Here is a 26,428-nt window from a genome sequence, read left to right on the forward strand (position 1 = left end):
AAAAACAGCACTGGCCCTGCAGCCAGGTGTTGGTTCCTAAATTACGGTGGAACTCTACTCATTTTGTTCCCCGTAATTTTTGGAACCAGGACTGGCTGACCAGTCCAGGACTATTTATGTCTTTTGGGCGGGGGGACCCTACATAATTTTTTTTTACATATAAATACTGTAAATTAAGTACACATGCAGAAACATACACAAATCACACTGATCTGTGAATGTTTCTGCCAAACTCGCAACTTAGGAGGTGGAGTGTTTGAAACTTCAATTTCTCTGCAAATTTACTCTAATCTCACCCGAGATTGTAATCTCAATTCTTGGAGATTACAATTTGAGAGTTGTGTTTCATACATGAAAAGTACTTCAGAGTTTGCCCGATGGTGAGTTGTTTCGAGTTTGCGATCTCACCTGAGTTTTACGATTGAGAATAAAGAAATCTCTTCCAAACTCATCCGAGTTTGTCTTTAGTAAATTTAGTAAAGATGAAAAACATGCCTAAACTCACCCGAGATTGTCATCTCGACCAAACTCGAATCTTAGTAAATTTACCCCTAGCAATCTCCCTGATTGCACCTTACCTCTATTATGAAGCTGTTATATTACAAAAAAACAGAGATATATACATGCAAATGGGCTCATTAGTATCGTTTCCCTGCATTGGTTATAAGGCACAATGATCCCTATGGCTGCATGCGTTTTGTATCTGTGTGTTTTCATCAACACATAAATCTTACTAACTGCTTTGGGGCTCATTTACATGTGGATGTAAAGCTGGGTACACACGGAAAGATTTTCTGTCCAACCATCCAACTAGTTGATTGGTTGGAATGAAAATCTGGTAACGTATGGGAGTAACTGATCAGCAATTTGCTCCCAAACGCCAGAAAATGGACAAAAACTGTTGTTTGAACAAATTGCTTAGATCAAACATTTAACAAACTTGTCTGACGCAATTTTCATCTGTTTTCTGGCAATTAGGAGCAAATTGCTGATCATCAGTTACTCCCATACGTTACCAGATTTTCATTCCAACCTATCAACTAGTTGGATGGTTGGACAGAAAATCTTTACGTGTGTACCCAGCTTTAGTTAGGTTTATGACACGCCTCTCAGATGTAGCACTACACGCCCATCACATATATGACACGCCTCTCAGATGTAGCAGGACACGCCCACTTTACCGCTGCGCTCATAGGTGCTGCTTTCACCATCTCCCTGAAATGATTTTTCAAAAGTAGGTACGTGTATTACAGGGCCAGCCCAGCTCATGCACAGCAGAGGTACGAATGGGTCATTCACTGCACACATACCGGACCTGAGCACGCTAATAACAGGGGCGCACTCTTCTGAGAGCAGAGCGGGGGCACAGGGGGCTGCAGCACCATTGTGGGGTCCTATGGTGATTATATTCCTCCCCTGCTCATATCGTCTTTTGTCTAAAAACTTGTGAAACAGAGACGATTAAATGAGGAATCCGTCTCACTGTATCTGGACCTGTACACTATCTATATCGCCGTTTATCCGTGTGGGGGGTCGTTTCCGCATTTAACGGTGGCTAAAATGTAATTGCTAAATTTGACCAATGTAACCTGCGGGTCTGGGTAGATATTACGTGGCGAGGAATAATTGCGGCTCGGATGCCTTCGAGTTTTTAAATAACTGCCTACCTGTATCCCATTTGCCCACCCCTGTCTCAGATGCCCACCGCTTTACCCTGGCAGTTGTATTGTCAGCTTAATCTTGAGCCTACGTGTAAACGACTCAGGGAAGTAATGCTGTGGACACGGCTGATATCTTCACTCAGCCCCTGGCTCAGGGCTCTAAGATCCGGTTCCGATTTGGCCCCTGGACAATTATGCGAATTTGCTGGAATTTGTATTGAGACCCCCAGTGGCAGCTTCATACAAAGGAGCAGCATCGGTCGCAGAACAGTTGATTATCAGAGTAGCCTGATGGCCTCAGGAACTGACACGTCGGAGCCATTTTTACTGAATATGGGATCGCAGCTGCAGGCTGAGACATGCGCCGAAAACTGTGACAACACGCCTGCATTTAAGATGCCATCCCTCGTCGCCGCCCACAAAAAGGTCCCTGTCTGTCAATCACTTTGCAAGTGAATCCTCTCTGCGAGCGACAACGGTAAATAAACTTGACGCATGCGAAGATCACAGGTAATCACTCAACTGAGGAAGCATCGGCAATGCGTCCATTTTTTAATCTGACTCGGGGGTCCGTATACTCCATGGAAAGTGATAAAGTGGGTGGAGATATAAAGTGCCAAACTGTCACTTTACAGGCTGTGTTTAAAAAATGACAGATAGGAGCTGATTGGTTGGTACTTTATCTCCATCCACTTTATCTCTCGTAAAGGCTTATTTCATAGACTACATAATCTTCAAGCAACGATTAGCTCGCTGGCTCACAGCACTGAGTTTGTATGTTCTCCCCATGTTCGTGTGTTTCCTTCTGGTGCTCCGGTTTCCTCCCCCTCTTCAAAAAAATAACACACTGGTAGGTTATGTGGCTTCTGACAAATAATGAACCCCAGTGTGTGTGTGCCCATGTGATGGGGGGTATAGAGTGTAAGCCAGGGTTGCCTACCCTCCCGATTTGGGCGGGAGCCTCCCGATAATTGGGTGCAGCTCCCGCCCCCCCGGAAAGGCAGGCCGCCGATCCCCCCAACATCCACCGCAATTTAGTCCTAGCCTCCGCTGCGAGGGCAGCCAGTGACGCGATTCGCGTCATTTTGGCCCCGCCCCCTGCCTCACAATGCCTGTATTATCGGCATTGTGTCGTGGGGGCGGGGCCAAAATGACGTGATCGCGTGACCCCGCCCCCGTGACGCCTACAAGCATCAGGCACGCGTCCAAACACGCCCCCTTTTAGGCCACGCCCCCCGCTTTCCTGCCGATCTGGCTGCTCCCTCCCGGAAGGAGCAGCCAGAAAGTCGGCAACTATGGTGTAAGCGGCACTGGGGCAGGGACTGATGTGAGTGACTGAGATACTCTCGGTACAGCGCTACGAAATACATGTGCGCTGTATAAATAACTGATAATAAATAAATGAAATATCTTTTTAATATAACTTTTTTTTTTTTATGTGAAAAAGATGTATGAATGGACATACTGCCTGATTCAGCAAGGAACGCAACTGCGAATGCAATAGCGATTACGCACGCGGTTCAACTGCGATAGTATGCTAACCCATTGCGATCGCTACTCCGTCGCAGCACAACATAAGGACACCCACTTTACCTTACACACATCCGTAATCCTTAGCAAGACTGCGAAATCATCGGTAACAGTGAGTACCATCGCAGCCTGGCGTACACTTGCACAAGCTCTGACCTTACTCAGCAATTGCTAACTTCATCGCACAATGTGGGGCCTCACGCTGCGTACGGCATTGCAGTGGATAACTTTTGCACACCCATACAACAACGTTCAAACGCACTGGCACGCCTGCATTACACCGACCCCCCCCCCCCCCGTCACCACCCACAATCGGCACTTCCTGTCAATCACTATGCGATGGGTCTGCATGGTCACTGAGATCGCAGTCCCGGTCACAATGGCTAGTTCGCACATGCGCACTGCGATGCAATTGCCCAATTGTGTACGTAATCGCAGTTGGCGTACGGTAGTGAATCAGGACCATAGCAAATTAATGAGCCACTATCACAAATAGAGCCTGATTCTGGGTAGGCCCAGGTTGCGGCTGTGACAAATCCCTTTTCCTGGTGCACATCTGTGCGTCCACATCTGAAGCGCCCACTGACAGCGTCTACAGATGAGGGGACCGAATATAATTAGCGTCCACCACCGTACCTACCCCCCAGTACAAATAAAATCGGATTAAATGCGCCGTGCAACTGAGATGTATGCGCAAAATAAAAACATCGCTCCAGTGCGTCCGACATCGCCGCTGCATTGGACGCAGGATCAAGCACATAATGTGTAATAATAATCATGATCGAAATTAACCGCTATCCAATGGAATGCAGCAAACTGAGGAGATTCACTGATTTCTATGCAGCATTAATCACAGTCTTCTCACACGTTTGCATTAAATGTACTTACTGCTGAATTATAAATATATCAGATACACTGTACATTCCTTATAAATAGCTACTGTGCGATGACCTCGGCGCACGCTGGAACTGCGCCTTCAGACAAAGAACACACAAAACTTACAGAGCAAGCTACAAACAGCTGGAAGCAACAGCGCAGGTCGGGTCATACCGGTCTTGGAGAGGCATGGAAATTTCTCCAATTATGCAGCAAGTTGCGGCCTGTAAAATTAAATCAATTTGTTCTCTTCCAGAGAGAAACTCTCCGCTGTGTGAGATCACAATGTCTTATATAACGAGGATGAGTCATCTAATCTTAATATATCTGCTTTGGGTTTTAAAGGTGAGACCTTTCCGTTGGAAGGGCTCAGTCACTTGCGGGGAAAGACTCGCACCCTAGCACCCGCGGGAGTAGGCTCCCTGTGCGTCGACCTGCCAGGCTTTGGGGTACTTCAACAACGGGACCTGGGATTTTGCTGATTATTCCCAGATGCACTTCCAAAAAGCTACGCTTGTGAAGTTCTTTGAAGGGCGCGTGGCGGCGTCTTCCGCATAATTTGCAGCGCTGATTTTATATGCATGGTTTTTAAGTCGGTAGGATTCGCTCATTAGTTGCTGCAATCGTTAAATCCCACAGTGCTTTTTTTTTTTCTTTGCAATTTTCCTTCCTTTGAAATGTAAAAAAAAAAAAAAAAAAAAAAGTTTCCAACAATTTAATCTTTTTGATTCTGATCAGCTTCCCCGGATCCCACAGAGATTTAGCCTAGTACCTGCTCGGAGCGATATTGAGTGAGATGTATTTGAGTGCAGTGACAGACATTCATTCTAGTGATGTGCCCCAGCATCTGCTCAGATCCAACCACATATATAATCCACTGCACCTAGATTTGGCGAGGATTGTGTTATTCGGGCGTGGGCACTTCTCAGCAACAATACCACCTACGCCGAATATGTCCTCCTGCTCTGATATATGCTATAAAGCGGCCCATTAGTGCAGCGTCCTGGCCTGCGGTTGCCTCTGACCTTATTGCGCTTTCTATCTGGGTGTCGGCGTGAAATCTACTTTTGGAAAGTAAGGTGTCCATAGGGATCATTAATCCCCATGTCAATCCCATTGATTGTTCATTTCCCACTGAAACAGGTTTAGGTTTCTGTGCTTTCTGCACTTGTGCAGGTAGAGCGGACTGTATTGCACTTTCTCGGGTCTCATGTAACTGTCCCATCACGTGTCTGGAAGACTGAGGCCGGGCAGCTGCTTTAAAATGGAAAATGAGTGATATTGTTCTATGTACTAGGCGTGCCATTGGGAGCTACCTGCATGGTGATCACATAATCGGAAGTGTGCAATGTAAATAATTATTTAAATAATTAAAGGGTGAGTTAAGTTGAATGTGTGCCACGGGGCAGCCTATGTGTTCTGTTGCTGTCATGCTACATTATTATGGTATATGTACCAAACATGCTACAAGTGATTTACATTATACGTTAAATAAGGGAAACATTTGGGGTCGGTATATATGTTGGACAATTATGTATGTCAACAAGGATGTTATGTCGACATTGTTAGAATGTCGACATACTGGTTCTTTTTTCTTATTATGGGGTAAATTTACTAAAGTGAGAGTTTTTAGAAGTGGAGATGTTGCCCATAGCAACCAATCAGGTTCTAGCTATTATCTTATAGAAGGTGCTAGTGCATGCGCCAATCCCAGTCAGGCTTTGGACGCAGCTACAGTGCTAATAAATATGCTAATAAATAATTCAGTAGAATGTAGGAGACGTCTGAAGGTAAAAGACGCCTCCCGCCGGCACCGCACAACAACCGATTGCTGCGTCCAAAGCACTCGGGGTCAACATCGCGACCATCGGTTTGTAGCTTACTCAGACTGGCCTCCTTCTGCCGCTTGCGAGGCCAGGAAATCGGTTGCAGAACCCGGCCTCGGCTCTGCCAGAGAACGGGTGCGTCACAAGGGGTTTGAGGCAGGTTACAGCATTCAAAGCGCTAGACATAATTTTGGTGGGCGCGTGTGTGATCACGGCCCCAGAGCTTCAGCTGCAAGGAAGCATGAGCAGCGTAGCGCCATTTCTGCACATCTAAGTATAATAAATCTAATTCTAAAATAATAAAGTAAAACAAAGTATACATATAAAGATAAGCAAAAAAAAAACAACATTACTTATTTACATGTTATATATACAGTAAAGCTGCCTATCAATGGCGGAGACTGACTTCTTATGGGCCAAATCTATCGTTTATTCTGTGCGAAAATCACCCAAGCCGTATTTGTGGGAAGGTGTAGAACGAGCGCGGCGCACAAGAATACGACCGCAGTCATGGCTGAATGTAAATATGTTTGCATGAGAATTAATAATTAAGAGTTAAAAGTATATACTGTAATATATATATATATAGTGAAATTGTAATGTTCCTAGAGATGTAGGATGGCTGCGTAGGCAGGTTCAGGCCCCAGCTGCAACATTGCCGTGGATCTATTGCGCAAATCAATGTCTACCCCATAGTCGGCTGGTTCTCACCCCAGGAAACACAATGATTTTATTAGACTAGATTGACAAGGTGTTTAGCTGTGGTGTGTGCCAGGGGGAACATTGCGGGACTGGGTGCGTCGCTGGCTGGACTGGTTCCTTAGTTATACCAGTGCCAGAGCTCTAATTATTTTTATAGATGATATTTCTCACTCGCTCCCAGCATGCACTCTGAGTGTCTGCACAGGAATAAATGTGGAGCTGACCTACAGCGACCAATAAGATGTCTATTATTTTCACGTTTCAAACTGTACTAACCACGAGAGAAAGTGATTGGTTAAAGCTCCTTAACTTACTACGTGGTGTTGACATCTTGTATATCAACATTGTCGACCCTCTACCAGCTCCTTACCTTACTGCGGCTCCTGTTTCCTTACTGCGGCCCCTGTTACCTCTCCTCACCTTACTGCGGCCCCTGTTACCTCTCCTCACCTTACTGCGGCCCCTGTTACCAGCTCCTCACCTTACTGCGGCCCCTGTTACCTCTCCTCACATGACTGCGGCCCCTGTTACCTTTCCTCACCTTACTGCGGCCCCTGTTACGTCTCCTCACCTTACTGCGACCCCTGTTACCAGCTCCTCACCTTACTGCTGCCCCTGTTACCTCTCCTCACCTTACTGCGGCCCCTGTTACCTCTCCTCACCTTACTGCGGCCCCTGTTACCTCTCCTCACCTTACTGCGGCCCCTGTTACCTCTCTTCACCTTACTGCGGCCCCTGTTACCAGATCCTTAACTTACTAAAGCCGCTCCTCACCTTACTGCTGCCCCTGTTACCAGCTCCTCACCTTACTGCTGCCCCTGTTTCCTTCTGCGGCCCCTGTTACCAGCTCCTCACCTTACTGCTTCCCCTGTTTCCTTCTGCAGCCCCTGTTACCAGCTCCTCACCTTACTGCGTCCCCTGTTACCAGCTCCTTACCTTACTGTGGCCCCTGTTACCAGCTCCTCACCTTACTGCGGACACTGTTACCAGCTCCTCACCTTACTGCGCCCCCTGTTGCAAGCTCCTCACCTTACTGTGGCCCCTGTTACCAGCTCCTAACCTTACTTCGTCCCCTGTTACCAGCTCCTCACCTTACTGCTTCCCCTGTTTCCTTCTGCAGCCCCTGTTACCAGCTCCTCACCTTACTGCTTCCCTAGTTTCCTTCTGCAGCCCCTGTTACCAGCTCCTCACCTTACTGCGTCCCCTGTTACCAGCTCCTTACCTTACTGTGGCCCCTGTTACCAGCTCCTCACCTTACTGCGCCCCCTGTTACCAGCTCCTCACCTTACTGCGCCCCCTGTTACCAGCTCCTCACCATACTGTGGCCCCTGTTAACAGCTCCTCACCTTACTGCGGACACTGTTACCAGCTCCTCACCTTACTTCGGCCCCTGTTACCAACTCCTCACCTTCCTGCGGCCCCTGTTACCAGCTCCTAACCTTACTGCGGCCCCTGTTACCAGCTTCTCACTTTACTGCGTTCCCCTGTTACCAGTTCCTTACCTTACTGCGGCCCCTGTTACCTCTCCTCACATGACTGCGGCCCCTGTTACCTTTCCTCACCTTACTGCGGCCCCTGTTACGTCTCCTCACCTTACTGCGACCCCTGTTACCAGCTCCTCACCTTACTGCTGCCCCTGTTACCTCTCCTCACCTTACTGCGGCCCCTGTTACCTCTCCTCACCTTACTGCGGCCCCTGTTACCTCTCCTCACCTTACTGCGGCCCCTGTTACCAGATCCTTAACTTACTAAAGCCGCTCCTCACCTTACTGCTGCCCCTGTTACCAGCTCCTCACCTTACTGCTGCCCCTGTTTCCTTCTGCGGCCCCTGTTACCAGCTCCTCACCTTACTGCTTCCCCTGTTTCCTTCTGCAGCCCCTGTTACCAGCTCCTCACCTTACTGCGTCCCCTGTTACCAGCTCCTTACCTTACTGTGGCCCCTGTTACCAGCTCCTCACCTTACTGCGGACACTGTTACCAGCTCCTCACCTTACTGCGCCCCCTGTTGCAAGCTCCTCACCTTACTGTGGCCCCTGTTACCAGCTCCTAACCTTACTTCGTCCCCTGTTACCAGCTCCTCACCTTACTGCTTCCCCTGTTTCCTTCTGCAGCCCCTGTTACCAGCTCCTCACCTTACTGCTTCCCTAGTTTCCTTCTGCAGCCCCTGTTACCAGCTCCTCACCTTACTGCGTCCCCTGTTACCAGCTCCTTACCTTACTGTGGCCCCTGTTACCAGCTCCTCACCTTACTGCGCCCCCTGTTACCAGCTCCTCACCTTACTGCGCCCCCTGTTACCAGCTCCTCACCATACTGTGGCCCCTGTTAACAGCTCCTCACCTTACTGCGGACACTGTTACCAGCTCCTCACCTTACTTCGGCCCCTGTTACCAACTCCTCACCTTCCTGCGGCCCCTGTTACCAGCTCCTAACCTTACTGCGGCCCCTGTTACCAGCTTCTCACTTTACTGCGTTCCCCTGTTACCAGTTCCTTACCTTACTGTGGCCCCTGTTACCAGCTCCTCACCTTACTGCGGCCCCTGTTACCAGCTCCTCACCTTACTGCGGCCCCTGTAACCTCTCCTCACATGACTGCGGCCCCTGTTACCTCTCCTCACATTACTGCGGCCCCTGTTACGTCTCCTCACCTTACTGCGACCCCTGTTACCAGCTCCTCACCTTACTGCTGCCCCTGTTACCTCTCCTCACCTTACTGCGGCCCCTGTTACCTCTCCTCACCTTACTGCGGCCCCTGTTACCTCTCCTCACCTTACTGCGGCCCCTGTTACCTCTCCTCACCTTACTGCGGCCCCTGTTACCTCTCCTCACCTTACTGCGGCCCCTGTTACCAGATCCTTAACTTACTAAAGCCGCTCCTCACCTTACTGCTGCCCCAGTTACCAGCTCCTCACCTTACTGCTGGCCCTGTTTCCTTCTGCGGCCCCTGTTGCCAGCTCCTCACCTTACTGCTTCCCCTGTTTCCTTCTGCAGCCCCTGTTACCAGCTCCTCACCTTACTGCGTCCCCTGTTACCAGCTCCTTACCTTACTGTGGCCCCTGTTACCAGCTCCTCACCTTACTGCGGACACTGTTACCAGCTCCTCACCTTACTGCGCCCCCTGTTGCCAGCTCCTCACCTTACTGTGGCCCCTGTTACCAGCTCCTAACCTTACTTCGGCCCCTGTTACCAGCTCCTCACCTTACTGCTTCCCCTGTTTCCTTCTGCAGCCCGTTACCAGCTCCTCACCTTACTGCTTCCCCTGTTTCCTTCTGAAGCCCCTGTTACCAGCTCCTCACCTTACTGCGTCCCCTGTTACCAGCTCCTTACCTTACTGTGGCCCCTGTTACCAGCTCCTCACCTTACTGCGGACACTGTTACCAGCTACTCACCTTACTGTGGCCCCTGTTACCAGCTCCTAACCTTACTTCGGCCCCTGTTACCAGCTCCTCACCTTACTGCGGCCCCTGTTACCAGCTCCTAACCTTACTGCGGCCCCTGTTATCAGCTTCTCACTTTACTGCGTTCCCCTGTTACCAGTTCCTTACCTTACTGTGGCCTTGTTACCAGCTCCTCACCTTACTGCGGCCCCTGTTACCAGCTCCTCACCTTACTGGGGCCCCTGTTACCAGGTCCTAACCTTACTGCCGCTCCTGTTACCAGTTCCTCATCTTACTACGGCCCCTGTTACCAGCTCCTCACCTTGCTGCGGCCCCTGTTACCAGATTCTTAATTTACTAAAGCCGCTCCTCACCTTTATTGCTGCCCCTGTTTCCTTACTGCTGCCCCGTTACCTCTCCTCACCTTACTGCGGCCCCCTTGTTAGCAGCTCCTCACCTTACTGCGGCCCCCCTGTTACCAGCTTTTCACCTTGCTGTGGCCCCAGTTACCAGCTCCTCACCTTACTGCGACCCCTGTTACCAGCTCCTCACCTTACTGTGACCCCTGTTACCAGCTCCTCACCTTACTGCATCCCCTGTTACCGGCTCCTTACTTTACTGTGGCCCCTGTTACCGGCTACTTACCTTACTGCGGCCCCTCTTTCCAGCTCCTCACCTATCTGCGGCCCCTGTTACCAGCTCCTCACCTTATTGGGGCCCCTGTTACCAGCTCCTCACCTTAAAGCAGCCCCTATTACCAGTTCCTCACCTTACTGCAGCCCCTGTTTCCAGCTCCTCACCTTACTGCGGCCCCTGTTACCAGATCCTTAATTTACTAAAGCCGCTCCTCATCTTTATTGCTGCCCGTTTCATTACTGCTGCCAATGTTAATTCTCCTCACCTTACTGCGGCCCCCCTGTTACCAGCTCCTTACCTTACTGTGGCCCCTGTTACCAGCTCCTCACCTTACTGCAACCCCTGTTACCAGCTCCTCACCTTACTGCGCCCCCTGTTACCAGCTCCTCACCTTACTGTGGCCCCTGTTAACAGCTCCTCACCTTACTGCGGACACTGTTACCAGCTCCTCACCTTACTGCGCCCCCTGTTGCCAGCTCCTCACCTTACTGTGGCCCCTGTTACCAGCTCCTAACCTTACTGCGGCCCCTGTTACCAGCTCCTCACCTTACTGCTTCCCCTGTTTCCTTCTGCAGCCCCTGTTACCAGCTCCTCACCTTACTGCTTCCCCTGTTTCCTTCTGCAGCCCCTGTTACCAGCTCCTCACCTTACTGCACCCCCTGTTACCAGCTCCTCACCTTACTGTGGCCCCTGTTAACAGCTCCTCACCTTACTGTGGACACTGTTACCAGCTCCTCACCTTACTGCGCCCGCTGTTGCCAGCTACTCACCTTACTGTGGCCCCTGTTACCAGCTCCTAACCTTACTTCGGCCCCTGTTACCAGCTCCTCAACTTACTGCGGCCCCTGTTGCCAGCTCCTAACCTTACTGCGGCCCCTGTTACCAGCTTCTCACTTTACTGCGTTCCCCTGTTACCAGCTCCTTACCTTACTGTGGCCCCTGTTACCAGCTCCTCACTTTACTGTGGCCCCTGTTACCAGCTCCTCACCTTACTGGGGCCCCTGTTACCAGGTCCTAACCTTACTGCAGCTCCTGTTACCAGTTCCTAACCTTACTACGGCCCCTGTTACCAGCTCCTCACCTTGCTGCGGCCCCTGTTACCAGATCCTTAATTTACTAAAGCCGCTCCTCACCTTTATTGCGGCCCCTGTTTCCTTACTGCTGCCCCGTTACTTCCCCTCACCTTACTGCGGCACCCATGTTACCAACTCCTCACCTTACTGCGGCCCCCCTGTTACCAGCTTTTCACCTTACTGTGGCCCCCTTTACCAGCTCCTCACCTTACTGCGACCCCTGTTACCAGCTCCTCACCTTACTGTGACCCCTGTTACCAGCTCCTCACCTTACTGCATCCCCTGTTACCGGCTCCTTACTTTACTGTGGCCCCTGTTACCAGCTCCTCACCTTACTGGGGCCCCTGTTACCAGGTCCTAACCTTACTGCAGCTCCTGTTACCAGTTCCTCACCTTACTACGGCCCCTGTTACCAGCTCCTCACCTTGCTGCGGCCCCTGTTACCAGATCCTTAATTTACTAAAGCCGCTCCTCACCTTTATTGCGGCCCCAGTTTCCTTACAGCTGCCCCGTTACCTCCCCTCACCTTACTGCGGCCCCCATGTTACCAACTCCTCACCTTACTGCGGCCCCCCTGTTACCAGCTTTTCACATTACTGTGGCCCCCTTTACCAGCTCCTCACCTTACTGCGACCCCTGTTACCAGCTCCTCACCTTACTGTGACCCCTGTTACCAGCTCCTCACCTTACTGCATCCCCTGTTACCGGCTCCTTACTTTACTGTGGCCCCTGTTACCAGCTCCTTACCTTACTGTGGCCCCTCTTACCAGCTCCTCACCTATCTGCGGCCCCTGTTACCAGCTCCTCACCTTACTGGGGCCCTGTTACCAGCTCCTCACCTTAAAGCAGCCCCTGTTACCACTTCCTCACCTTACTGCAGCCCCTGTTACCAGCTCCTCACCTTACTGCGGCTCCTGTTACCAGATCCTTAATTTACTAAAGCCGCTCCTCATCTTTATTGCTTCCCCTGTTTCATTACTGCTGCCAATGTTAATTCTCCTCACCTTACTGCGGCCCCCCTGTTACCAGCTCCTTACCTTACTGTGGCCCATGTTACCAGCTCCTCACCTTACTGCAACCCCTGTTCCCAGCTCCTCACCTTACTGCGGCCCCTGTTACCAGATCTTTACCTTTTAGCGACTGCTTATCATTCTGCATCCCCTGTTACCAGCTCCTTACCCTACTACAGCCCTGTTACCTCTCCTCATCTTACTGCGGCCCCTGTTCCCAGCTCCTCACCTTACTGTGCCCCTGTTACCTCTCCTCACCTTACTGCGGCCCCTGTTACCTCTCCTCACCTTACTGCAGCCCCTGTTACCTCTCCTCACCTTACTGCGGCCCCTGTTCCCAGCTCCTCACCTTACTGCGGCCCCTGTTACCAGCTCCTCACCTTACTGCGGCCCCTGTTACCAGCTCCTCACCTTACTGCGGCCCCTGTTACCAGCTCCTCACTTTACTGAGGCCCCTGTTACCAGCTCCTCACCTTACTGCGACCCCTGTTACCAGCTCCTCACCTTACTGCGACCCCTGTTTCCAGCTCCTTACCTTACTGCGTGCCCTGTTACCAGCTCCTCACCTTACTGCGGCCCCTGTTACCAGCTCCTCACCTTACTGTGGCCCCTGTTACCAGCTCCTCACCTTACTGCGGCCTCTGTTACCAGCTCCTCTCCTTACTGGGGCCCCTGTTACCAGCTCCTCACCTAACTGGGGCCCCTGTTACCAGCTCTCACCTTACTGTGGCCCCTGTTACCAGCTCCTCACCTTACTGCGGCCCCTGTTACCAGATTCTTAATTTACTAAAGCCTCTCCTCTCCTTTATTGCGGCCCCTGTTTCCTTACTGCTGCCCCTGTTACCTCTCCTCACCTTTACTGCGGCCCCGTTACCAGCTCCTCACCTTACTGCGGCCCCTGTTACCAGCTCCTCACCTTACTGCGGCCCCTGTTACCAGCTCCTCACCTTACTGTGGCCCCTGTTACCAGATCTTTACCTTTTAGTGACTGCTTATCATACTGCATCCCCTGTTACCAGCTCCTTACCCTACTGCAGCCCTGTTACCTCTCCTCATCTTACCTCAGCCACTGTTATCAGCTCCTCACCTTACTGCGGCCCCTGTTCCCAGCTCCTCACCTTACTGCGGCCCCTGTTACCTTTCCTCACCTTACTGCGGCCCCTGTTACCTCTCCTCACCTTACTGCAGCCCCTGTTACCTCTCCTCACCTTACTGCGGCCCCTGTTCCCAGCTCCTCACCTTACTGTGGCCCCTGTTACCAGCTCCTCACCTTACTGCTGCCCCTGTTACCAGCTCCTCACCTTACTGGGGCCCCTGTTACCAGCTCCTCACCTTACTGCGGCCCCTGTTACCAGCTCCTCACCTTACTGCGGCCCCTGTTACCAGCTCCTCACCTTACTACAGCCAGTCCTCACCTTTACTGCGGCCACTGTTTCCTTACTGCTGCCCCTGTTCCCTCTCCTCACCTTACTGCGGCCCCTGTTACCATCTCCTCACCTTACTGCGGTCCCTGTTACCAACTCCTCACCTTACTGCGGCCCCTGTTACCAGCTCATCACCTTACTGCGACACCTGTTACCAGCTCCTCACCTTACTGCGGCCCCTGTTACCGGCTCCTCACCTTACTGCGGCCCCTGTTACCAGATCTTTACATTTTAGCGGGTGCTTATCATACTGCGTCCCCTGTTACCAGCTCCTTACCCTACTGCTGCCCTGTTACCTCTCCTCATCTTACTTCAGCCACTGTTCCCAGCTCCTCACCTTACTGCGTCCCATGTTCCCAGCTCCTCACCTTACTGCGGCCCCTTTTCCCAGCTACTCATTTTACTACGGCCCCTGTTCCCAGCTCCTCACCTTACTGCGGCCCCTGTTACCTCTCCTCACCTTACTGCAGCCCCTGTTACCAGCTCCTCACCTTACTGCAGCCCCTGTTACCAGCTCCTCACCTTACTGCAGCCCCCCTGTTCCCAGCTCCTCACCTTACTGCGGCCCCTGTTTCCAGCTCCTCTCCTTACTGCGGTCCCTGTTACCAGCTCCTCACCTTACTGCAGCCCCTGTTACCAGCTCCTCACCTTACTGCAGCCCCCCTGTTCCCAGCTCCTCACCTTACTGCGGCCCCTGTTTCCAGCTCCTCTCCTTACTGCGGCCCCTGTTACCAGCTCCTCACCTTACTGCAGCCCCTGTTACCAGCTCCTCACCTTACTGCAGCCCCTGTTACCAGCTCCTCACCTTACTACGGCCCCTGTTCCCAGCTCCTCACCTTACTGCGGCCCCTGTTCCCAGCTCCTCATTTTACTATGGCCCCTGTTCCCAGCTCCTCACCTTACTGCGACCCCTGTTACCTCTCCTCACCTTACTGCAGCCCCTGTTCCCAGCTCCTCACCTTACTGCGGCCCCTGTTCCCAGCTCCTCACCTTACTGCGGCCCCTGTTCCCAGCTCCTCATTTTACTACGGTCCCTGTTCCCAGCTCCTCACCTTACTGCGGCCCCTGTTACCTCTCCTCACCTTACTGCAGCCCCTGTTACCAGCTCCTCACCTTACTGCGGCCCCTGTTACCAGCTCCACACCTTACTACAGCCACTCCTCACCTTTACTGCGGCCACTGTTTCCTTACTGCTGCCCCTGTTCCCTCTCACCTTACTGCGGCCCCTGTTACCATCTCCTCACCTTACTGCGGTCCCTCTTACCAACTCCTCACCTTACTGCAGCCCCTGTTACCAGCTCATCACCTTACTACGACACCTGTTACCAGCTCCTCACCTTACTGCGGCCCCTGTTACCGGCTCCTCATCTTATTGCGGCCCCTGTTACCAGATCTTTACATTTTAGCGGCTGCTTATCATACTGCGTCCCCTGTTACCAGCTCCTTACCCTACTGCAGCCCTGTTACCTCTCCTCATCTTACTTCAGCCACTGTTCCCAGCTCCTCACCTTACTGCGGCCCATGTTCCCAGCTCCTCACCTTACTGCGGCCCCTTTTCCCAGCTACTCATTATACTACGGCCCCTGTTCCCAGCTCCTCACCTTACTGCGGCCCCTGTTACCTCTCCTCACCTTACTGCAGCCCCTGTTACCAGCTCCTCACCTTACTGCAGCCCCTGTTACCAGCTCCTCACCTTACTGCAGCCCCCCTGTTCCCAGCTCCTCACCTTACTGCGGCCCCTGTTTCCATCTCCTCTCCTTACTGCGGCCCCTGTTCCCAGCTCCTCACCTTACTGCGGCCCCTGTTCCCAGCTCCTCATTTTACTACGGCCCCTGTTCTCAGCTCCTCACCTTACTGCGGCCCCTGTTACCTCTCCTCACCTTACTGCAGCCCCTGTTACCAGCTCCTCACCTTACTGCGGCCCCTGTTCCCAGCTCCTCACCTTACTGCGGTCCCTGTTCCCAGCTCCTATTTTTACTACGGCCCCTGTTCCCAGCTCCTCTCCTTACTGCGGCCCCTTTTACCTCTCCTCACCTTACTGCAGCCACTGTTACCAGCTCCTCACCTTACTGCGGCCCCTGTTACCAGCTCCACACCTTACTACAGCCACTCCTCACCTTTACTGCGGCCACTGTTTCCTTACTTCTGCCCCTGTTCCCTCTCCTCACCTTACTGCGGCCCCTGTTACCATCTCCTCACCTTACTGCGGTCCCTGTTACCAACTCCTCAAATTACTGCGGCCCCTGTTACCAGCTCATCACCTTACTGCGACACCTGTTACCAGCTCCTCACCTTACTGCGGCCCCTGTTACCGGCTCCTCACCTTACTGCGGCCCCTGTTACCAGATCTTTACATTTTAGCGGCTGCTTATCATACTGCGTCCCCTGTTACCAGCTCCTTATCCTACTGCAGCCCTGTTACCTCTCCTCATCTTACTTCAGCCACTGTTCCCAGCTCCTCACCTTACTGCGGCCCATGTTCCCAGCTCCTCACCTTACTGCGGCCCCTTTTCCCAGCTACTCATTTTACTACGGCCCCTGTTCCCAGCTCCTCACCTTACTGCGGCCCCTGTTACCTCTCCTCACCTTACTGCAGCCCCTGTTACCAGCTCCTCACCTTACTGCAGCCCCTGTTACCAGCTCCTCACCTTACTGCAGCCCCCCTGTTCCCAGCTCCTCACCTTACTGCGGCCCCTGTTTCCAGCTCCTCTCCTTACTGCGGCCCCTGTTACCAGCTCCTCACCTTACTGCAGCCCCTGTTACCAGCTCCTCACCTTACTGCAGCCCCCCTGTTCCCAGCTCCTCACCTTACTGCGGCCCCTGTTTCCAGCTCCTCTTCTTACTGCGGCCCCTGTTACCAGCTCCTCACCTTACTGCAGCCCCTGTTACCAGCTCCTCACCTTACTGCAGCCCCTGTTACCAGCTCCTCACCTTACTGCGGCCCCTGTTCCCAGCTCCTCATTTTACTACGGCCCCTGTTCCCAGCTCCTCACCTTACTGCAGCCCCTGTTACCTCTCCTCACCTTACTGCAGCCCCTGTTACAAGCTCCTCACCTTACTGCGGCCCCTGTTCCCAGCTCCTCACCTTACTGCGGCCCCTGTTCCCAGCTCCTCATTTTACTACAGCCCCTGTTCCCAGCTCCTCACCTTACTGCGGCCCCTGTTACCTCTCCTCACCTTACTGCAGCCCCTGTTACCAGCTCCTCACCTTACTGCAGCCCCTGTTACCAGCTCCTCACCTTACTGCAGCCCCTGTTACCAGCTCCTCACCTTAATGTGGCCCCTGTTACCAGCTCCTCACCTTACTGTGGCCCCTGTTACCGGCTCTTCACCTCATCCCTATTACCAGCTCCATACTTTGGGTTCCCGCTATCAGAAAGAAAAATTAATACTCGTGTTAAAAAAGACTATTTGCAACACGCAGCTGGGGTTCATTATATAAATGATCTCTTAGGGTCAATTCCTCAGTCACCTTTGTTGCTTTACATATTTAATTTTTTTTATTATGTTATTTTTATTATTATTATTATTGTTATTATTATTATTATTATTATTATTATTGGTATTATTATTATTATTATATCTTGCCAGAGATAAACCATAGAGTTGTACTGACCCAAGGCCTGATTTAAAGATGAATGCGATGCCAATCGTCTGCGCATGTGTCAAGTTTCATTACCATTGTCCCTCACAGTGAGAATTTATTTGTAGAGTGATTGATAGGCAGAGACCATTTGTGGGCAGCAATGAGGTAGCGAGTCAAATGCAGACGTGTTGCTACCATTTGCAGGAAATGTCTCTGCCTGCGGCTGTGATTCTGTACGCGGTCAAAATGGCTCCGGCATCGCAGTTCCCTCGCCCATTCTGCGTGACCGTACGAATGATCTGCAACTGTGCTGCGTCCTTGTACTTGGATTTGCGAAGTCGCCAGTGAGCGTTTCAAGACAATTCCCAGCGGCTGCAACATTTGCATATTTTCACACAGCCGCTGCGTAGAGATTTGCAACTGCGGCAGAGTTAACGAACATCTCTGAATCAGGACCTCAATATCTTTGTCTTTTCGGCCCACAAGAAACAGGCTTCCTCATTTACAGAAACCACTGGAGATTAAGAACCTGTCAAATATATAACTAAGCGTATTAGCTCCAGTTGCTTTCATAGATCTGCTTGGTAAAACAATAACAGGATGTAGTTAGTTCCTAGGTGGTTGGGATCCCGGACGTTGATATAACGATGCCGGAATCCAGCCGCCCGCCATAATGCCGAAACCAATATCCCGTACGACATCAGAATACCGGCGTCGGCATCCCGACCCCCGCCATCCTGATCGTCCAAAGCAGGGTAAGTATATAGTTTACCCGGGGATGGGGGGTTAGGTTTAGGCACCCATGGGGGGAGATTAGGGTTAGGCAATCCCCAAAAGGTTTAGGGTGCGGGAAGGAGGGTAAGGGTAAGGCACCACCAGGGGAAGGTTAGGGTTAGGCACCACCGGGGGGGGGGAATGTTAGGGTTAGGCACCACCGGGGGGAGGTTAGGGTAGGCACCACCGGAGACAGGTTAGGGTAGGCACAACTAAAGGAGGGTTAGAGTTGGTGGAGGAAAGGGGAGGGTTAGCATACTTGCCAGCCCCAGTCGGGATTGTAGATCTTTGGGCTTCCGGCGTCGGTATGAGAACCGGCGGCTATTCAACAGTCGGTATTTTATACCGATTCCACAATAATATGGGGCCACAAAACACTAATGTTCGTATGAGCTCTAAATTTACTGGAAGATTTTCTGAATATATCTACGTAGCACCAAGCAGCGCAGACCGTGATATCACGCTCCTTTGGCTGTTGTGGTTACATGGTCTCGCAGCAAGGTGGGTGATCAATAGATGAGCAGGAATTTTCGCTGATAGGTTGTACTGGGTGTATTGTTAGGGGCTATTTCCCAAGGTAACACAAAACTTCTCACTCTCGTGGTTTACTACATCAGGCAAATTTAAGGTTTATTAGAGTTTATTTAATTCATTTAAATGCCTTATTTATTTCAGTAGAGATGGACTTTTCTATAGCATGGGGAAGATAATTGTCGCATATTTAACAAGATGGCGGCAGTACCTCCCCCTATGCTATCATATCAATTTATATTTCTTCCTATTATTATTATGCTGTCATATCAATTTATATTTCTTCTTATTATGTTTTCATATTAATTTAATTTCTTCCTATTATTATTATGCTATTATATGAATTTATATTTCTTTTTATTATTATGTTTTCATATTAATTTATATTACTTCTTATTATTATGCTATCATATCAATTTATATTTCGTATCATTATTATGCTATCATATCAATTTATATTTATTATTATTATGCTCTCATATCAATTTATATTTATTATTATTACTATGCTATTGTATCAATTTATATTTCTTATTATTACTATGCTATCATATCAATTTATATTTCTTATTATTATTATTATTATTATGCTCTCATATCAATTTATATTTCTTCTTCTTCTTCTTCTTATTATTATTATTATTATACTATCATATCAATTTATATTTATTATTATTATTATTATTATACTATCATATCAATTTATATTTATTATTATTATTATTATTATTATGCTATCATATCAATTTATATTTATTATTATTATTATTATTATTATTATTATTATACTATCATATCAATTTATATTTATTATTATTATTATTATTATTATTATTATTATTATTATTATTATTATTATTATTATTATACTATCATATCAATTTATATTTATTATTATTATTATTATTATTATTATTATTATTATTATGCTATCATATCAATTTATATTTATTATTATTACTATGCTGTCATATCAATTTATATTTTTTATTATTATGAAATTACCATTTATTTTTTTTTGGGAACCGGCTACTGGAAGCCTGAGTCTGGGATTACAGGATAAATGTGTTTGGGTGACCCGGCAACGGCGGGTAACACAAAAGTGCAGAAATGTCTTGTGCTGGCCTGATGAGCAGTAATACTGTTACTGCTGCTAACCGGTACTATAGGGAAACTGGGCATCCCTCAGCTGCCCGACATTTTTTTTTAATTGATAAACTGGGCCAAAACTTATTTTCCATTGCAGCAATAAACAGCGACTGAAAATGTTCCTATGTGTAAAATTGGTCTCATCGTACTTGTATAGCTAGATAAGGAAAAGAGAACTGATCATGAATGGAGCCTAATGAAAATGATTGGAGTAGGGACATGTCTTGGGGAAGGTTATAAAGTGATATGAGTATACTTGTACAACCAATAAAGGAAATCCTGAAGTCATTATAATGATATTTGTATATAACAAATACAATTTTCTGTATACGGAACACAGAGATAAAGCAAGACAAATTGATACGAGTTGTAGTCTCTGGCAAGGCCTGTCCATTGGATTTTTTTTTTTCTAGGCTGCGCTCTTAATCACTGAGTCAGCTGAGTGTGTGATGAGGTCACGCTGCACAACAGCTGATGGGATAAACATTGGACAATCAGATAAGACCAGGAGGAAGAAGGTGCACAATGGAAACACTGGGGGCAGTTTGTAAAAGACTTCCAGGAATCTTGGCAATGTTTTTTATGTTGGAAATATATTGACTCTGTAACCTTTTATCTGGTGCAGTGGTGCGTGATTGACAGGAGCTATAAGAAGATATTGACGTGATATTATTCCGTCAGTCACGCCGAGCTAAAAACAGAACAACAGCAGATTGCAGACTTCTGTTACGCTGCGGTGTAGTTATGTACCCATGTAAGGTCGGGGTGCATACAATCACAGGAACGCTAGCTACTAGGTGGCATTAGGCATTGCCACTTGTGCCAACCTCAATCTGAAGAACAGAATCACAAAAACAATTACATCTCAGTGTTTTCATCACAGCAATTCTCTAGCCAGATACTAGGGAAGACCTATCAAATTTCAGAGAGAGATAAAGTACCAACCAAACCAGGGGCTTATTAAGAGAGGAGGGGGCTCGTGTGCAATCTCCTTCCGGGGCCCCCTCCTCTCTTCCCAGCAGCCGGTGGCGCGTTGAGGGCAGCAGTAGACTCCGGGCTCTAGCACACTTTAGTGCCATGCCAGAGTCTACTGCCCATGTGCAGGTCACCGGGAAATTGACACAGCAGCCATTTTCCCGCCGATTTCCCTACTGCGCAAAACGCAGTGAAAAAAGAGCGCCGCACCGTTTTGATGGTGATTTGTACAGCATACTTACCGACTTTCTGGCAGCCCCTTTCTGGGAGGGGGCTGCCGGGTCAGTGCAGAAGGGAGGGTGGGGGAGCTTCAGTGGGCGGAGCAGAAAGCATGCCTACGCGATTGCATCATCGCGGCCCAGCCCCCTGCTTTATAATGCCGATATAACCAGCATTATAAAGCAGGGGGCGGGGTTGCAATGACGCGATTTAGTGCGAACCACGTCATCGCCCCCCAAACTGCCCACTTTAACATGCGGTCGCAGGGGGCCAGAGTAATTCTTTATATTCAATCCATATGCAGATTTTCAGTGCATTTAGAGAGGAGTAATGGGGGGCAGAGGGGATGTACAGGTGTATTCAGAGAACAGCAAGGGGCATATTCACACAAACGCCGAGCACAGGAGAGATACACATATGCGCCGCTCAGGAGAATTATAACTTCTGGGTTCTCAACTACTGGTGCAAAATCCGCAGCGATATGATGACAATCACAGATGCTTCTAATCTGCTGACAGCGCCCTGATCCTCCCACTGATACTGTTATTATTATTTGTGTGACTGCTGTATTATGTCATTGATATTTACCTCTGTGATTTTTTAAAAGGGGAAAACAGAGGATGTTTGTTTTTAATTGAACTTTAGGCCCTCATTCAGAGCCGTACGCTCTGAGCAGAGCGCACGCTCTGAATGAGGGCCGGGCTCCATTTTCATGGAGCGTCCTCCTGGACGCTCGTATAGCTGTGGGTCACCACCCACAGGCTATACGAGCGTGCTTTTTGATGGCCGCGATGGTCGAGACCATCGCGACCATCGAAATTGCGAGCCGGAGCCTGCGGTTGAGGTTTTCAACCGCAAGCTCCGGAGTGATTTTGGCTCTATCAGAGCCAAAATCACTCCCACTGACATCACTAGTGATGTCAGTGGGCCGGCTTCTGACGGGAGGCGTCCCCGGCACGCCCACCAAAGGGGGCGTGCTGTCAATCAACATTGACAGCACGCCCCCTTTGATCGGACACAACGAGCGAAGGACTTTCCTTCGCTCGTTGCGTCTGGCGCATGCGCACGACGGAGCTCCCTCCGTCGTGCGCATGCTCAGTGCATAACATCGACCCACTTGCGAGCGGACAGCCGCTCGCGAGTGGGTCTGAATCAGGCCCTTAATTAGTACTTTTCTGTTGTACTTGTCTCTGCATTTAATGGTATATTACATGGCAAGTGCAACTTAATATTTATTAATAACACTTTAAGTATATGATACATCATAATAGCACTATACTGGGTATGAGTTATTGACCTACAACGGTAGTATTTACTATTATCCCTGTCACCCACGTCTGGCAAAAACCTCGCGCGTTCTAGGCCATTGTTCTCACCTGTTGCAAAAGTGGCGCTTGTGATTCCCTTACAGAGCTGGACCAAGTTTCAGATCCATCCAGCTGTACAATCTGTGCAAAATGCTGTTTGTTTTTTTTGCGGGAGCGTTTTACACCTGTGTTTTCTGCAGTAAAATGCGCTGTGATGTGCTTACCGGCCATTTCAGGTTCTGCATTGGAGCAGGTCAGATGTCATTTCCAGGTCACAAATTGGTTAGAAACGATATGAATGAAATCTTATTTTTTTCCAATCAGATGTCTGCAGAAAAGTTGATAATAAATCTGAAATCACCCTTTATAAAATAAATTCTATAGAGTGTAAGCTGGCGAGCAGGGTCCTCCTACCTCTCTGTTTGTTATCCCCGTTAGTCTGGTTCTATTACTGTTTTGTTCCCAATTGTAAAGCGCAACAGATTATGTTGGCTCTATATAAGCAACAGTTAAATATGATAATAATTAGTTGTGGGATATAAATGAAAAATATATTATGTGGACTTAACTTGTAAGTACAGTTATCTGCAGTATTTAAGATCTGGTTGCTAAAGATGTGTGTGAGCAGAAATATGATATTTATAGAGGTATCTACTGAATTTAAAGTATGACTGCACTCAAAACTTAAAATCTGGCTTTAAGTGGAGTTCAGGAAATCTCGCTACAACCGTACCCAGACCACCCATTGGCCCTCATTCAGAGCCGTACGCTCTGAGCAGAGCGCACGCTCTGAATGAGGGCCGCCCTCCATAATTATGGAGCGTCCTCCTGGACGCTCGTTTAGCTGTGGGTCACCACCCACAGCCTATACGAGCGTGCAGTTTGATGGCCGCGATGGTCGTGACCATCGCGACCATCGAAACTGCGAGCTGGAGCCTGCGGTTGAGGTTTTCAACCGCAAGGCCCGGAGTGATTTTGGCTCTATCAGAGCCAAAATCACTCCCACTGACATCACTAGTGATGTCAGTGGGCCGGCTTCTGACGGTAGGCGTTCCCTTGGGAACGCCCCCATCAGGGAGGCACGCCCCCGGCACGCCCACCAAAGGGGGCATGCTGTCAATCAACATCGACAGCACGCCCCCTTTGAACAGACACAACGAGCGAAGGAAAGTCCTTCGCTCGTCGCGTCTTGCACATGCGCACGACGGAGCTCCCGCCGTCGTGCGCATGCGCAGTGCACAACATCGACCCACTTGCGAGCGGACAGCCGCTCGCGATTGGGTCTGAATCAGGGCCATTATTCATTAGGCTAACCTGTGTGTGCAAGCGAGTAATTATAAAATCCAGCACAGATTTAGGGGTTGATTTACTAAGCAGTGTTAGGAGACAGAGTGAAAAGTGATAAGAAAGTGATAAGGTGCCAGCCAATCAGCTCCCAACTGCCATCTCACAGGCTGTTTGAAAAATGACAGTTAGGAGCTGATTGGCTGGCACCTTATCGCTTTTCACTCTGTCTCCTAACACTGCTTAGTAAATAGACCCCATAATGTCTTCATGTTGCTCAGTGTATATCACTGTGTGGTGCAACGTACAGTGTGCTAGAAACCTATAAGCAATGAAGTAGACATCTTTGTGGACTGAAATAAAACTGATGAGAATAAATTATATAATTTATTATTTTATTTTAGGTCATTAGCGATTGGCCAGCAATACTCTTCCTTGGGGACGCAACCAATTCCATGCGGCACCATCCCGGGACTTGTGGCAAAACAGATGCGGTTCTGCCGGAATTACATGGAGATCATGCCCAGCGTAGCAGAGGGAGTCAAAATCGGCATCCAAGAGTGCCAACACCAATTCCGGGGGCGGAGGTGGAACTGCACGACTGTTAATGACAATCTGGCCATTTTTGGGCCCGTATTAGATAAAGGTAGGTCCTTGCATTTATTCAAGGGAAACTCCATTTACAACAGAAACTCTATATACAAAGGCCCTCATTCAGAGCCGTACGCTCTGAGCAGAGCGCACGCTCTGAATGAGGGCCGGGCTCCATTTTCATGGAGCGTCCTCCTGGACGCTCGTATAGCTGTGGGTCACCACCCACAGGCTATACGAGCGTGCATTGTGATGGTCGCGATGGTCGAGACCATCGCGACCATCGAATTTGCGAGCCGGAGCCTGCGGTTGAGGTTTTCAACCGCAAGCTCCGGAGTGATTTTGGCTCTATCAGAGCCAAAATCACTCCCACTGACATCACTAGTGATGTCAGTGGGCCGGCTTCTGACGGGAGGCGTTCCCGTGGGAACGCCCCCGTCAGGGAGGCACGCCCCCGGCACACCCACCAAAGGGGGCGTGCTGTCAATCAACATTGACAGCACGCCCCCTTTGATCGGACACAACGAGCGAAGGACTTTCCTTCGCTCGTCACGTCTGGCACATGCGCACGACGGAGCTCCCTCCGTCGTGCGCATGCTCAGTCCATAACATCGACCCACTTGCGAGCGGACAGCCGCTCGCGAGTGGGTCTGAATCAGGCCCAAAATCCACAAACCATAGTGAAATGTTTGTGATTTTTTGTTATATTCCCTTATGTCTGATTAGTAGTAAACTTATTCTGAAGATACAATTATTGTCTTCTAAAGTGCATACAGCTCATATACAAATGATATTGGTCGCTTGTATAAGGGAGAGAATAACGCGCCGCTATTTTACGTTGGGTCCTCTTGACCCAACTCTGGGCCAAATGTAATAGGATGAGAGGTTAGAAAATGTGAGAGTTTAGCAGTAACCTCTAACACTTTTTAAACTCGCCCAATGTAATAGAGTCCGAGAACATACAAACTCACATGTTTTTAGACTCAAAAAACTCTCACAATTTAAATTCTCATCCAGATGTTTTCCCATTTTGAAGATAAAACTCGCCCCATGTGACAGGTTACTGCTAAACTCTCACATTTCCTAAACTCTCCCCTGATTACATTTAGGACCTCATTCAGAGTCGGTCGAAGCGGCCGCACGGTCGTACAGAAAAAGGGCCGGATATTCAAATGATTCCCTCGCAAGTTGCGTCCCTAAGTTTGGATCGGTAGTTGGCCGACCAAGGGGAGGAAGCGGTCAGAAGACAAAAAAATCCGCCCCCTTCTCGTACACTTTGCACGTCATCTCCGGGCATATAAGGATTAATCGAGACCATCAGGAACCATCGGCACTGGTCGTAGAGCTTAAGGTTGACCATACCCTCTCTTAAGCTCTACGATCATGTCAGTGTAAAAACCTCCCAGGTCACATGTGCCATGACGCTACTTTGTTAATTATGCACTCCCATAATCCGTATGCACTCCCATAAAACGCCGTTCGCATAATGAGGCACGCCTGCGTTCGGATCTCCACTCCCCCGTTTTCAAGCACCTTCCCCTGTTACCACCCACAAACGCCTCATTCTGTCACTCAAACTACCGACCTGGCTGTGTTCAAGGAGAGAGAAATTTCTGATCGTAGCGGCTAGTTTGCGCACGCGCATTGCGAACTTTACGCATGCGCAGTATAGCGAACACCGGTGGCGTACGACCGTGCGGCCGCTTCGACCGACTCTGAATGAGGTCCTTAGTCCTCTGTGTCTGTAAACCATATAGAGTAGAGGTTGCAAAACAGTGGCGTTTTAGCTGTGGTGGACAGCAGGACACTCTGGGACTTACAGTTCCATATAATTAGGAGCACTATAGCTTGCCTACACCGGCCATCTGCTGTGTACAGTACATTCCCCAAATCCCATTAT

At 49.5% G+C, this 26,428-nt stretch overlaps 1 protein-coding gene across 1 annotated transcript in view; it reads left to right on the top strand.

Moving 5' to 3' along the window:
- The window catches only part of LOC148473141 (protein Wnt-3a), a 181,359-nt gene that overhangs the window by 77,555 nt on the left and 77,376 nt on the right, over positions 1-26,428 (top strand). The window contains exon 2 of the mRNA XM_088460041.1: positions 24,342-24,583. Coding sequence (XP_088316167.1) covers positions 24,342-24,583 — 242 coding nt within the window. The remainder of the gene's footprint in view (positions 1-24,341; positions 24,584-26,428) is intronic.

This window comes from Taudactylus pleione, unplaced genomic scaffold (assembly GCF_031769625.1).
Source record: "Taudactylus pleione unplaced genomic scaffold, aTauple2 ptg000965l, whole genome shotgun sequence".
Taxonomy (NCBI): Eukaryota; Metazoa; Chordata; class Amphibia; order Anura; family Myobatrachidae; genus Taudactylus; species Taudactylus pleione.